General features: G+C 46.2%; 1 protein-coding gene across 2 annotated transcripts in view; it reads right to left on the reverse strand.

The window, feature by feature from the left end:
• Window positions 1-223: 223 nt before the first annotated feature.
• The window catches only part of DOCK1 (dedicator of cytokinesis 1), a 586118-nt gene continuing 571861 nt past the window's right edge, over window positions 224-14480 (reverse strand). For both annotated transcript variants that reach the window (XM_043984307.1, XM_043984306.1), the window contains exons 51-52: window positions 9050-9201; window positions 224-1508 (exon numbers count right to left, since the gene is read on the reverse strand). In XM_043984307.1, the coding sequence (XP_043840242.1) occupies window positions 1413-1508; window positions 9050-9201 (248 nt within the window). In that variant the 3' untranslated portion in view covers window positions 224-1412. The remainder of the gene's footprint in view (window positions 1509-9049; window positions 9202-14480) is intronic.

Raw genomic sequence — 14480 nt, forward strand, 5'->3', positions numbered from 1 at the left:
GGTCTGAGTTCAAATCTGGCCTCAGACACTTGACACTTACTAGCTGTGTGATGACCCTGAGCAAGTCACTTAACCCTCATTGCCCCCCCCAACCCCGCCCCCCCCAAACCAACAACAAACCACTGGAGAAACAAGGGCTGTATTTAAATGGAAAGGATGACGGCACCAGGTAACATTAACAAGGTCAGATACCAAGGCTTTCTTTTTTTAAATAATGTTTTATTCTTGGGAGTCAGTGACACCTTTGCGACATCTACATCAATAGTGTAATGATTGTAGCGAGTAAAAAAAAATACAGTTGGTAGAATAAAAAATTAGGAAAAAAAAAGTTAGTCTCCATATTTTTTAATCATGGCCCAAGATTTTCAGAACTTGCAAATTCTAAAAAAAAATTGTTATTTATACATTTGTATTAGTTTAAAAATTACGAACAAACGTTGGGAATCCCCAGCACATACCTAGTATGATAGAAGCAGGCGCCCTGCGTTTAAGAACAATCTAAGCCCCATCACATATACACATTTCTGTACAGAATGAAGACACAGGATGCAAAGGTTTCTGCTAATCCAAACCACCTGTGCAAAAAGAAAACCGTTGTCTTCCTATTGTCCACATTGATTTTCCCCAAATGATCCGGTGAGGTCTAACGATGTTTCCCTCCCCCTTATAAATTACTATCTGTTCAGTAGCTGAAATATATCCTATTTTAAATTACATCGGACTGAATGGGGGACTTGCTGTGAAAGGGAAGGGGCTTGATATGTTGGTGCAATTAAAATATAGTCAGTTGATTAAAAAACCACCTTGCTGGGAACATCAAAAAAGGTAGGTTTAAAAAAAAATTGGCACTCATTCTACTAGAATTTGGGCCCAAGGCCCAGGGGCCAACCTCAGAGAGGTCGCCTCCTCTCTGTGAGCCTCAGGCAACAGATGGTCTCTGAGGCTGCTTCCGGTTCTAGGTCCTATGATCTTATGGATGAGTATTCTTCACTTTGGGAACTGTGTGGTTCTTGCACAAGCCAGTCCCTGAAGAGCCACAGATGGGCATGCGGCCTTCCTGCTTGATGGGGGCCCGTGTGGTCTGTGTGCTAAGTGGATCATTTGGTATGAAGAAAGGGGACGTTTGGGGAAGTGCCCCCAGGCCACCTGGATGTCCTCGGTCACCAACCAGGCCCAAGCTCTAGCTGGCCACCAACTTTCAGGAAGCCGCTGGTCCCCTCTGGGGCAGAGCCACTTTTGTTTGTTTCTGACTAAGAAGCCTGCTCCTTTGTTAGCCAGGAATTGTTTTCCGTTAGAAGATCTGCACTAAACGTTAGACACCGCAGGCCAGAATGAGGTAAAGAGCAGACTTCAGACCTATTCAGGGAGAGGAAACATTACAGCTTGATCTTTGGAGAAAGGCCCGCTCACTCTCACTGCACGATCCCAGAGTCAACGGAAGTTTGCTTGCGAGTAGTCTTTGGGGGAGGCGGTGGCGGAGTTTTACTAGGCAATGGAGGAGGCAGGTTCTAGAAGAAGGAAGAAAAGGAGGAAAGGCATCAATTCAATTCAAATCCTGAACATTTATTAACATAACACCAAAGCTTGGGAGATCAAACTGAAAACAAAACCATCTCTGTCCTCATGAAAGGCCGTTCTCCTGGGAGAAAAGTGCATGTGTACAGATAGAACTGAAAACATCATAGATACCTTGCATGACTCCACGTGTATAAGTTATATTGAATTGCTTGAGTTCTTAAGAGCGGAGTGGGGAGGGAGGGAGGAAGAGAATTTGGAACACAAATTTTTAAAAATAGATGTTAAAATTTGTTTTTACATATAATTTGAGAAAAAATAAAATTCTAAATAAAAAAAACAAACCCAAACAACAACAAAACATAATAGATACCAAGTCAGTCAACCAGCATTTAGTAGGCACCTACAATGTGCCAGGAGGCGGCTAGGTGACTCAGTGGATAGAGTGCTAGGCCTGGAGTCAGAGGGACGTGAGTTCAAATCCAGGAGATGGAAAAGGAAATGGCAAACCACTTTGCCAAGAAAACCCCAAAGGGGGTTTCAAAGAGTCGTCTACAACTGAACAACAACGGATGTGATGAGCCTCAAGGAAGGAGTCTGGAAGCTTGACTAGGCAAGTCAATGAACCACTTGGGCCCCAGTTAACTACCCACGCAATCTCTTCATTTTTCACTCCATTTTGGGGCTGCGTGAAGCTTTAGACTGAAGCCACCTGTTCTTGCTGAGAAGACCTTTTCCCCAATTGTTCTATGTGGAGAGGTGTCTTTTATGTGCCAAAAAGGTGGTAAAGGACCCGTTAGGGTTGGATGGTTGTGGGATGAGTGTTTGTTGAATAATTTGCCCGGAATTCTTGGGACCAGGGGTCACTGTAAGAGGGAGGTAGATGAGTGGTCAGTGGCCAGACTAAGCTTCCTGAGGACAAGGCTTTTTTTTTTTTTTGGCTTTCCTAGTGCCTCTCACACTGTAGATGTTCTGCAAGCGTCTGTAGAATTTAACTACCCCACACAGATTGAACCTAAGTTTGAGTTAACTACCTGATGATAAAATGGATTTAAATCTGATTTAAACTGCAGGTTAAATTAATGATGTAAAAAAGATCATTGAGAGTATGGTTAAATAATTCACAAGAAAAAGAATTTCAAACACTAAAGGCAACCACTGATAGGAATCCAATTAGTCTACTCTGTTCTATTTAACTCATTGTATTCCTTATTGCTCATTGCTTAAGCAGGTCCCCTAGAACTTGTCAGGTAACACTGCTGTAGTCCTACTTTTTTAAGGCACACCATATACTTAAAAGCAATGGGGTCTTCGTCTCCTGCTAAAACAGCACCTCCTCCAATAGTTGGCATTAGGGAGGGTCTATGACAGTAGCTCCTTTAGGCACCGAGATAAAGCTGGACTCTCCCTCTGCTAAACACCCCTGTTCAGTAGCATTTGAACAGTTATGACCCTGCAGGACAATTCCAAAGAGAGCAGTTCATTTGTCATAAACCATGCCCTCTGATCCTGGAGAAGCCTGCCACAAGGTACTGTAGCCATCTCACTTCCTCAGGGTCCAGGACGATACCCAGCGTTGCTCTTGGCTTTAAGTGACACAGTGTATTTCCATGAAGTGAGGGCAGCCCGGGAAGGCAAGAGAAGCCTGGCTGTTGGGGGAACCCAAGGGCACAGCGGGCTGGTTCCAGGGCTTAGTGAAAGGCTGTGGGGGTCTCCTCCTCCCCCCTCCTAACTTTGGAGTCTTGTCCTTCTTTCCTTCCCCTCTTCTTTCCTTCCTTCCTTCCTTCCCCTCTTCCCTCCCTCCTTCCTTCCTTCCTTCCCTCCTTCCTTCCTTCCTTCCTTCCTTCTCTCCCTCCCTCCCTCCCTCCTTCCTTCCTTCCTTCTTTCCTTCTTCCTTCCTTCCCCTCTTCCCTCCCTCCTTCCTTCCTTCCTTCCCTCCTTCCCCTCTTCCTTCCTTCCTTCCTTCCTTCCTTCCTTCCTTCCTTCCTTCCTTCCTTCCTTCCTTCCTTCCTTCCTTCCTTCCTTCCCTCATTCCTTCCTTCCTTCCTTCCCCCCTCCCTCCCTCCTTCCCCCCTTCCTCCCTCCCTCCCTCCCTCCCTCGCTTCCCACCTTCCACATTTAATGAGCAGCTAGTGGCACAAGGATGCTTGTCCGGAAGGACATACACAAATAAATACAGATGCCAAGCACCTATAACATACTTAGAATCCTTATAAATGTATTCAGAGTAACTGGGGGAGCCGAGTGTGGAAGGAGGAAAGGGATTCGGTGAGGTGGGGGTTGGGAGGGAGGGCATTCCAGGCACGGAGATGGGAGGAACAGCAAGAGGACCAGTCTGGCCCTGGCAGATCTCTGCGGTTGCAGGCTTTTGCTTGTTACTGTCTGTGTAATCTCTTGATTCTGTCCGGGACGACAAAACTAAGTCTGGCTCTACAGTTTCCCCCGCGTGAGGCCCCCATCCGGGTTACCCTTTTTGCTGCTTCTTCTCTGTTCTTTCCCTGATCCATCTTTCCAGCATGTGGCTCAGCTGATCCAAGGTCCTTGACATGGAACAGGAAGGGACCCCTCCCTTTACAGGTGAGGAAGTTGAGAATCGTGGGTTTTGGGGATTAGGGTCAGTTCAGACTTTGACCCCCATTCAGAGGGGTATAACCTCCCAGAAAAAGGAAGTGACGTCCCTCTCGAATCTGGGCTGGTTGGCTGACACCTGCAATGGCGTGTTTGCATCTGAGGAAGGATGCTGATCGGCTGAAGCGGGCCGAGAAGGCCTTACCCCAGATCTCGTCGAGGATTCCCTCTCCATTCAGCTGCCAAGCTCTGACCCCATCCACCCCCCTCCTCAATACAAGGCGCCCTCTTCCCTCCAGATCAAAAATCGGCTTTTAAAGGCCGTCGACGATGGGCCCCTGCCACCTGCCCAGACACCCATGTTACTCTCCTGCGTACACTCGCCTGTTCAGCTGCACCGGCCTCTCGCAGTTCCTTCCACAGTCCAATCCATTCCTTGGCTCCAGGCATTTTTGGGGGGCTGTCTCCTATGCCTGGGAGGCTCTCCCCCCTCATCCCCACCTCCTGGATTCCTTCCAGATTCAGCTCAAACCCCGCCTTGTACAGGAAGCCTGTCACATCCCTCCCACGGCTGGTGTCTTCTCCCTGGGTCTGAACATTTCTGCATGTTGCCTCCCCGCCTAGAGCAGGAGCCCCCTGAGGTCAGGGGCCACGTTTTTGCCTCTGTGTTCTCAGCACCAAGCGTAGTCCCTGGCATATAGTAGGAGCTAAAAAAAATGTTGATCGAGGAATCATTTTTAACTGACTTGACTGGACACCGATGACTTGTCAGAGCCGTATTTATGGATTATAAAAACCCCAGAAAAGAATGCAACAAAAAGTCTGGCATTTTCACAGAGATGTATTCAGGTGTCTCATTCAGTCTTTTCAGGTTGTAGACGAGAAGGCTCAAAGCTCATTGCTTACGCTAACTGTATACGTTATTATGTTTTGTCTACTCAAGCCTTGATCGACATGTTGAGAAATGATGAATTCTCACAGAAAACATGCCTTGATATGAACCAAATTCCCTGGATTTTCTTGCCGGTTTTCTCAAGTCCAATGTCTTGATGTCAAGCCTATTAAGCAAAATAGCTGCTTGGATTATGAAACTGAAAGAGGCTTCCCAGGGGAATGATGGGGAGCTGTGGCCACACTTGGCAATGCACTAGTTGACAAAGTCTATCCAGATCTGACAAGGAGATGTTTCCCACTGGTTACCACCCATGGAGATCCAATGATCAATTAATGCCCAACAGCTCTGTGGGGCAGGTAGTGGGATGAGGAGGCTGGAGCTGCCATTGGTTCTGGCTTCATAAATTAGATCTAAACAACAAGTACATTACCTGGAAGCACTCACATTCTGCAAGTAAATTAGGCAAGAAGGAAACAACAAAGAGAGCTGGGTAATTAATATAATTGGATTTACAATTCCATTATCAGGCGGTCTAAATTTAGCATGGTATTCACTCCAAGAACCAAGTGGGGTCTGCATGAGTCACGTGCTATGATCTTCTTGGTGCTACTTTTGAGAAATCAGTCACAGACCAAGAGTTGGCTGAACCAGGAACAAAAACATCCCGGGACGTCATCCTTAGCTCTGTGCCCTCAGCCCTCACCCAGGCCTGAGGTCATTCTTGCTTTCTTCCTTCAGCTATGAAAAGTATGATTTAACCCATTGGGGCGGGTTTTATTACTAATATCCAAACCAATCTGACTCATGACGAGACAATGTGTTCACTATAAGGCTTTTTGCTTAGCAAAGAATGAAGACCTCTTGGGAGGGGCTTGTGTTCTAAGGTGTGACCAGCGCCTCAGTGTATCTGAAGGAGTTCCAAGGAGACAGGGACTGGACTTTTTTTGCTTGACCCCAGAGGGCATAAGTAGGAGTAATGGAAGGAAAGGAAAAGTTTCCAAATACCGAGAGTTGTCCCAAAGAAAATGACTGCACTGGCAGAGGTTGGGCTCCTTGTTAGGGGAGGGCTTCAGGCACAAGTCAGATGACCACCTACTGGGTGTGTGGCAGAGGGGATTCCTGTTTGGCATAAGTTGGACTGGCTGCCTCTGATGCCTCTGCCAGTTCAGAGATTTTTAGATTTCTCTAACTCTTCCAGAGTCTTCTCAATCAATCAATCAATCAACAAGCACTTTAAAAAGCCTACTATGTGTGGGCACTATGTGAACCACTGGAGATACAAAGAGAGGTGAGAACACAGTCCCTCCCATCCAGAACCCTTCATTCCAACGAGGGAGACAACGTACAAATACTTCTTATCTCCAAACAAGAGAGATACCCAGTCGATGGGAGCTCATCTCAGAGGGAAGGCGTCGGTGGTGGAGGAGCCTGGGAAAGGCCTCTTGCAGAAGGTGGGATTTCAGAGAAGCATCGGATCAATGGAGAATAAGCAGCCTTCCCTTGTATATGTCTCAGGAGATCTATGGCTGATACCAGGGCAGTGAGCTAGAGCATCAGCTCCCTGAGGCAGGAATCATTTTCTCTTTGTCTTTCTATTTCCAGAGAACAGTACAAGGCATTTTCCATAGCAGGGGCTAAATGAACATTTGTTTGATCGCATTAAATTGAACATTTGGCTTAGTCTTCCCATAAGAAAAAGGAAGCAAAGAAAACACCTATCTCTTCTCCACTCTGAAATAAGAGGGATGTCCAATATAAAAATCCCTTATAGTATGTAAGGGAAAAAAAATCCTCCTTAAAAAAATGGAAATTGCACCTAGGAGATACACACACACATATACACACACACACATATACACACACACACCACATATATAAAATGTATGTTTGCATGCATGCATGCATGTATAAAATATATGTATATACTTTAAGAAAGAAGAAACTGCACATCCCTCCCCCCTACACATGCCTGGTGAAAAACCTCAGCCCCCGAGTGAAGCCTTCTCCATCTCTGAGCCTTGCCAAGGACCCGGTTACTATGTAATTATTTTATTGCGACTGAATAGCAAGAAATATGGCAAGTGGGGGGAAGGTGGACAGGTATATTTTACAATCCGGAATGAACTAATTTAATTTAATCAAATCACAAAGAAGGGGGAAGAGAAAGCAATGAGGCCGTCCCGCTCTGGGCTACCTTTGTGCCACCTGTGCCTAACGAGTCCTGCTGACCTGAACACCTAGGCCCGAGGTGCCTCATTGCACCCTAAGGTACAGAGCTCCAGCTGAAAGGGACCGTTCCCTAAAAGTCGTCTGTCCTTGCCAGTGCTGACACACTGGTTATGAGAAAGGCTTGAAAAGGACTCTGGGTACATCAGTGATGCCAATTAAAAATCATCCTTAGTCCGTGTGGCACACACACACACACACACACACACACTCACGCTTACGTATACGCACATATAGAAACACATACACTCACATGCATTCACATGTATACTCATATACACTCACACATACCCTCTCACACATGCTCACACAATACAAATACTCATACATACAACCACACACAGCCACACAGGCACACTCACATGCAATATACAACCAAGAGCGGGTGGCCCCTTTCTAGTGATGGGACCGCACCAGGTTTGACTGACGCCTTTGCTGCCTTAGGAAGTGACTTGCCCAAGGTCACAGAGCCAGGACTTGAACCCAGGTCTCCCTGGCTCTGGGCCAGTTTTCCATTCATTCCCCCATGCTACTTCCCAGGTAAAGCAGTAGGTAAAAAGAGTGTTGGACTTGGAAGCCCGACCTGCAGCGGCTCCGTGGCGCCTACTGATAGAGCTGGACTAGATCATCGTATAAACCTGAGCCCAGAGTCACATCCCATTGCCTGTATGGAAGGGACCGAGGGAGGAAGCTTCCCAGTGATGCGCATGTCACACCAGTGAGGAACTGATCTGTCACTTGCTTATAGCCCGGGGCTGGGCAGGAGAGCTCCAGGGAGCACTAAGGGAGCATGAGGATAAAGGCTGTTCTCTGGGAGGCGGGGCTCAGAGGGCCAGCCTCAGGGTCAGAAAGGCTGTGGGTTCTAATCCCACCTGGGTCTCTGACTGCTGACTGCTCACGTGGGAGGGCCAGCCCTGCAGGTTTTTGTGAGATGACCATGCTGTAGCCCACGTGACCTGGATGGACCCTAAGGCATTACCAGAGCGTGATGGCAGAGACACAACGTATGCCATGGGCTTTGTAGATGGAGATCATATGAAGCTGCAAATAGGGGGAAAGTGACAAAGCGCTTTCCTCCAAACAGCTCCCTAGGCTGGTAGCCCAGGTGTGAGGAGGAAGCTAAGGGTCAAGAAAGGTAACATCAGAGCTGCGATTCAAACCCCAGCCCCTGGGCTCCCACACCACACACACCCTTTCTGTGGACTCCCTCTCTTCCCACCCCCTGAGACTGGAAGCTTCCCTAGGGCAGGGCCTGCCTTCACCATCGGTATCTCTTACCACCCGTAGGACGCACTCCCTAGCTTGGTCAGATAAGTCACTGAGCACTAGAGAAGAGCTTGTCACCACTGAGAGGCCTGAACATCATCTTGGCAGCCTCTGACGCCTTCACCAGACACGAACCCAGATGAGTCCCTTAATCCCTCTCGGTATCGGCTTAGTCTTCTGGAACATGAGCAGGCTGATAGCACTGACCTCCCAGGGCTGCCTCAACTGCGAATTCCCGGTCAGACGCTCATCCAGGGAGCACGGCCAGTCAGCCAGGATGGACGCTGTCCGCCATGCAAGTGGCGTCTGCCTTTTTAATTATTTTAGCTATGCTTGCTTAGGAGTGGAGGTGTCTTTGACTAGATAGCTCTAATGCACTGGACTCAAGAATCTTTCAAAAATCAATTCCTGAATTGATGATCTCCAATCTTTGCTAGCCAGCCAAATCCCCAGCACTGGCGCCATGCTAAGTCACCAGTCCTGGTGTAGACGAGAACTTTCATAATCAGGAGGAGGAGGGGCTATTTCTCAGGATGGGAAAAGTTTCTGTCAACACGCATCCCTGGATGGCAAACTTACCCGATGATGTGGGGGCGGGGGTGGAGGGGTTGTGGGGCTCATCATGTCTTGATTTTCCATTAGGTTCCCGTAATCTGCTGTGCTGCCTTTCAAAGGTAAAGGCGGGGGAACATCAGCCATTTCTAAGCTTGGCATCCCATTCAGCTCCAAACCTGGAAAATGAGGATCCATTAAATGCAATCAGTGTTCTGATTGAGGCTGGTGTACACTCAGCTGCTGAAGGGTTACTCTGTGAGCTCCTGGGTGTTGTGGTAAAATATGAAAGTTTTTAACAGTCGGTTAGGATAAGTGAAAGACGCCAGTTTTTCAAGGACCACCCTTTTGGGGAGGAGATGAACAGTCTGCCTGCTGCGCATGTCAGACTGCCTGCCGGGTACAGTCCGCCTGCTGCGCATGTCAGACTGCCTGCCAGGTACAGTGCGCCTGCTGCGCATGTCAGACTGCCTGCCGGGTTTTTTTGACTTCCGGGGTGGAGGGAACGGGAGTAGCCTTTTTTGCCGGCTTGGCGGGACTCCGGGCGGCGCGGCACAGACGGTCTGACTCACTCCAAAGGTGGCCTAAATCGGTTTGGTGAGTTTTTATAAGGAATATAGACAGCCTAGATTTAAGACGATTTGTACTGTATTTCTGTTTTCCTATCCTTCTAATCAACAACACCTTATATACAATAAAGGCTCTATCTAGAAAACCAGAAGCTTCTTCCATTTACTAGTCTGGGAGATGAATTAAGGGAAGGGTTAAGTAGGGGAGATTTATGATCTAATATCCAATTTTAAATCTCACAGTTTGGCGACCACGAAGGGACCTTAAGGACCCTCCCACCCTCCCTAGTTTGGCCATAAGCCGGCTGATTCGGTGGATTTTCCAAATACCCCCCCCCCCCCCCCCCCCCGCGGACTTTCCCTTTGTCTAATCTCCCTTAAAGACTTTAAGCCTCTAAAAGTCTTGCTTTAAACAGAAAAGCCAGCCCAGTTTAAAGGGCAAGATGCTCGAATATTCTACCATCCCTTTGATTTTTCTCATCGGAATGTATTGGGACAGCATAACATCCCGACTTAGAGGAATAGTTTATTCAATGGTCCTTCATAACATTATTGGTTTTTTCCTCATTCAGGCAGCAAAAAGTTTTTTGTATAATAGTATACGTGAGAATCTTTGGGAAAATACGTTTAATATAAGTAGAAATTTTATGCCTGCAATTGAAATACCTTTTAATACCACATCCATAGTTCATACGACTAAGGATTTTATTTTTTTTTGTTGTTTTTTTTTTGTTTTTGTTATTATCATTGTTTTTGTTATTATCATTGTTATGATGTGGGGGAAACTCTCACATATGGAGAGAGACCTCAAAATGGCTGTTTCTACTAGAGATGATCCAAGTTCAGAATCAGATCAGCAGAAACTACTCCCTCTGCAGGAAGCTATAGAACATAGTAAGAAGGGAGTGCCAATTCAAGTCAGAAAATATAGCCCCTTTAGACCAAGTGACTTGAGCGCATGGAAATCAATCATCCCTAGTTTTGAGAAAAATCCAAACACTGTAATTTCACAGTTAAGGACTATATTTAATGCATATCAACCCAGTTGGGCTGATGTTACTTGCCTTTTGGAAACTTTACTGTCCCCAACTGAGATTACAGATATTATCTCAGCAGGAAATGCCCTTGTTGCGAAAGGTAAGGCCGATGTGGAATGGCCTCTAAAGGATCCAGAGTGGAATTATAATGATGATAGGGATTTCCAAAGATTAAAAGATGCTAGAGAAACACTTCTGAAGGGAATGGAATCTTGCTCTAGAAAACCGGAAAACTGGCAGAAATTTTTAAGCCTACCTCAGGAGGCTAATGAAAGACCAAACAGATTTTATGATAGACTTTGTGAGGCCGCTAGACAGTACACCAGATTGGATCCAGTAGATTTAAGAGATTCCTGTATCATTCTCAACACATTTGTTTATAATTCACTGCCAGAAATACGCAGATACTTTCTGAAACAATGTCCAGACTGGAGAAATCTCTCAGTAGATAGAATTAAGGAACTTGCAAATTATGTCTTTGACTCACGTGAGGAAGATCCAGATCACCCTAAACAGAGCATTCTGGCACCAGCGATTCCTAGTCAGCCATGTGGACACCGGAACAAGGACACTAAGGTGTGTTGTTACTGTCGTAAGGAGGGGCATGAATTGAGAGAATGTAGGACTTGGAGAAGAAATTCTAATTCTAATTACAGGCGAAATCAAAATAGAAATAGATCTTTTTGGAGGAATACAGAAAGGCAGTACCAGAATAATGGTAACCAAGACCCCCCTCAGAAGAGGACACAGGAATGATGGTGTCTTGGGGAGGAATGGAACATAGATAATGAAAGCCATATATTCCCAGATCCAGATTTTTTGAATGCACTTGTGCCAGTCCATTCACCTCCCCAGAGTAATGAACCACATGTCACCTTAAAAGTGGGGGAGACTTATTATGATTGTCTGCTAGACACAGGAGCCTCTAAATCAGTATTAGTAAGCAAACCAGATGCTGGGTGTAGACCTGTAGGATTTTTGAATGTAGTGGGAGTCTCAGGAAAGAGCCAGAGAGTGGCAAAATTGAATCCTCGCATGGTATCTATGGGGCCCTTAACAGTGGAACATTCATTTTTACTCATGCCTGATGCCCCTGTAAATTTATTAGGTCGTGATCTCCTTTGCAAGCTTAGAGCAACCATATCTTGTGCTCCAGATGGGGCTGTCTCCTTACAATTGCCAGAGGATACTGTTCATTTATTACCAATTTTACTTACAGAAGCTCAAGGAACAGCAGGGGAGGTATCCAAAATCCCCTCTGACATTCCTGAGTCTTTATGGGCCTCATCCCCTAATGAGGTGGGGCTCCTTAAGTCTGCCATGCCTGTTACCTTTAAAGTTAAGGGGGGACCACCCCCCTCCATTCCACAGTATCCATTGTCTAGGGAAGCAATAGAAGGGATCACCCCTATAATTGAGGCTTTGAAAAGCCAGGGTATTATTATTCCATGTCATCACTCTCCATGCAATACTCCCATTTTGCCAGTTAAAAAACCCAAGCCTGGGCCAGATGGTAAACCTGTTTATCGCTTTGTGCAAGATCTTAGAGCGATTAATAATTATGTTATTCCTAGACATTCTATAGTCGCAAATCCGGCTATGATAATTTCCTCAATTCCCTATGAATCTACATGTTTCACAGTGGTAGACCTTTGCTCTGCCTTTTTCTCCATACCAGTACATGAGGACTTCCAATATTTATTTGCTTTTACCTGGAAAAATAGACAGTGGACCTGGACTAGACTCCCACAGGGATTTGTAGACAGTCCCACATTATTTTCCCAAATTTTACAGCAGGATCTGGCCTCTATTACCTTTAAGGGCTCCACACTAGTACAATATGTAGATGACTTACTTTTGGCCTCTCCTAATGCTGAAATTTGTCAGGAAGATAGCCGTCACTTACTGCTGGAGCTGCACAAGAGAGGACACAAGGTTTCCAAGACAAAGGTACAATGGTGTTTGCCCCAGGTAGAATATTTAGGATTTATTTTGGCTGCTGGAACTCGCTCTGTCTCTTCTAAGAGAGTCCAGGCCATTCAACAACTCTCTGCCCCCACTACTAAGAGGCAGTTGAGAGCCATTCTGGGAGCAGCTGGGTACTGTAGACAATGGATACCCTCTTTTGGTGAAATTACTAAACCCCTCATAGCTCTTACAAAAAGTTCTGTTCCAGACAGTTTACAGTTGGATCCCCAGCATCTCTCAGCCATAAAAGAATTAAAACGGGCCTTGTTATCAGCACCTGCCCTAGGACTGCCAGATTATAGTAAGCCTTTCACTCTCTTTGTGCATGAACAAAGGGGGGTGGCTTCTGGAGTCCTGACTCAGTCACTGGGGCCTAACCAACGTCCTATAGCCTACTATTCAATTCAGCTGGACCCTGTAGCGGCTGGAGCGCCACCTTGCCTTAGAGCAGTGGCGGCCACAGCGCTTTTGGTAGAAAAAGCCTCTGATTTGGTCCTAGGTAACCCTCTAACTGTGCAATGCCCTCACGAAGTGGAGGCTCTCTTACTACGTCACAGGACACAAGCCTTTTCAGATCAAAGGCTGGCTAAGTATGAAATAACCCTGTTAGGTAATGAGAATATCACTTTAAAACGCTGCACAGTTCTTAATCCAGCAACACTACTCCCTAACTTACCATTCTCGGGGGAACCGTTGCATGACTGTGCTTCTTTAGTTGATATGGCTGAAAAACCCCGTGATGATCTTTTTGATACACCTTTAGAAAATCCTGATCTTGTCCTCTATACAGATGGTTCCTCATTTATGAGAGAGGGAACCCGTTTTACTGGAGCTGCTGTAGTTTCTGATTATGACACCCTCTGGGCAGCTTCTCTGCCTTCCCATTTTAGTGCACAGGCTGCTGAACTTGTGGCTCTTACACAGGCCTGTAATATAGCTAAAGATAAGAGTGCCACCATTTTTACTGACTCGAAATATGGCTTTGGCATATGCCACTTTATTGGTATGATTTGGCGTCAACGAGGCTTTCTAACATCCTCGGGCAAGGCTATTGCCAATGGGGACCTTATCAAGGACCTCTTAGATGCCCTAAAACTGCCTTCTTCCCTAGCCGTTGTACATTGCCCTGCCCACACAGGGAATAGTGATCCTGTTTCAAAGGGAAATGCACGAGCCGATTCTGCAGCCAAGCTTGCTGCATTAGAAGCTCCTGAACATGTATTTAACCTTTCACCTTCTGAGGATATTCCTTCCAACCTAACCTATGACGATTCTGAAGTAGAAAAGTGGAAAAAGAAATTTAAGGCGAAACAGATCAATGGCATCTGGGTGTCTCCGGAAGGTAAGCCATTTCTTCCCCGGAAATTCTACCACCAGGTATGCCTCTCTGTTCACAGAAAAGGCCATTTTGGTACACAAGGCATTGTAGACTCTATTAAGAGAACCTGGATAGCACCAGGTGTGACTAATACAGCATCTCGAATCTGCTCGGGCTGCTCCACATGTCAGTCTTATAATCAGTATGCTTTTAAGGTCAAAGCTTATGGAGGGCGTCCTCTAGCATATACACCTTTTGAGCACTTACAAATTGATTATATTACTATGCCAAAAGCAGGACATTATAAATTTTGCCTTGTTATAGTTGATCAGCTCACTCGGTGGGTGGAGGCCTTTCCCAGCCCCCGAGCCACAGCTGCCTTTGTTGCCAAAATTCTTCTTAAAGAGATAGTACCTCGTTTTGGCCCACCAGCCCGCATCGATTCTGACAAAGGCACACATTTCACTGATTCGATTTTATCCCAAATCTACTCTTTCTTGGGAGTGACTCCAAAATTCCACACGCCCTACCATCCACAAAGTTCAGGCCAAGTCGAACGTATGAAT

Source organism: Dromiciops gliroides, chromosome 2 (genome assembly GCF_019393635.1).
Source record: "Dromiciops gliroides isolate mDroGli1 chromosome 2, mDroGli1.pri, whole genome shotgun sequence".
Taxonomy (NCBI): Eukaryota; Metazoa; Chordata; class Mammalia; order Microbiotheria; family Microbiotheriidae; genus Dromiciops; species Dromiciops gliroides.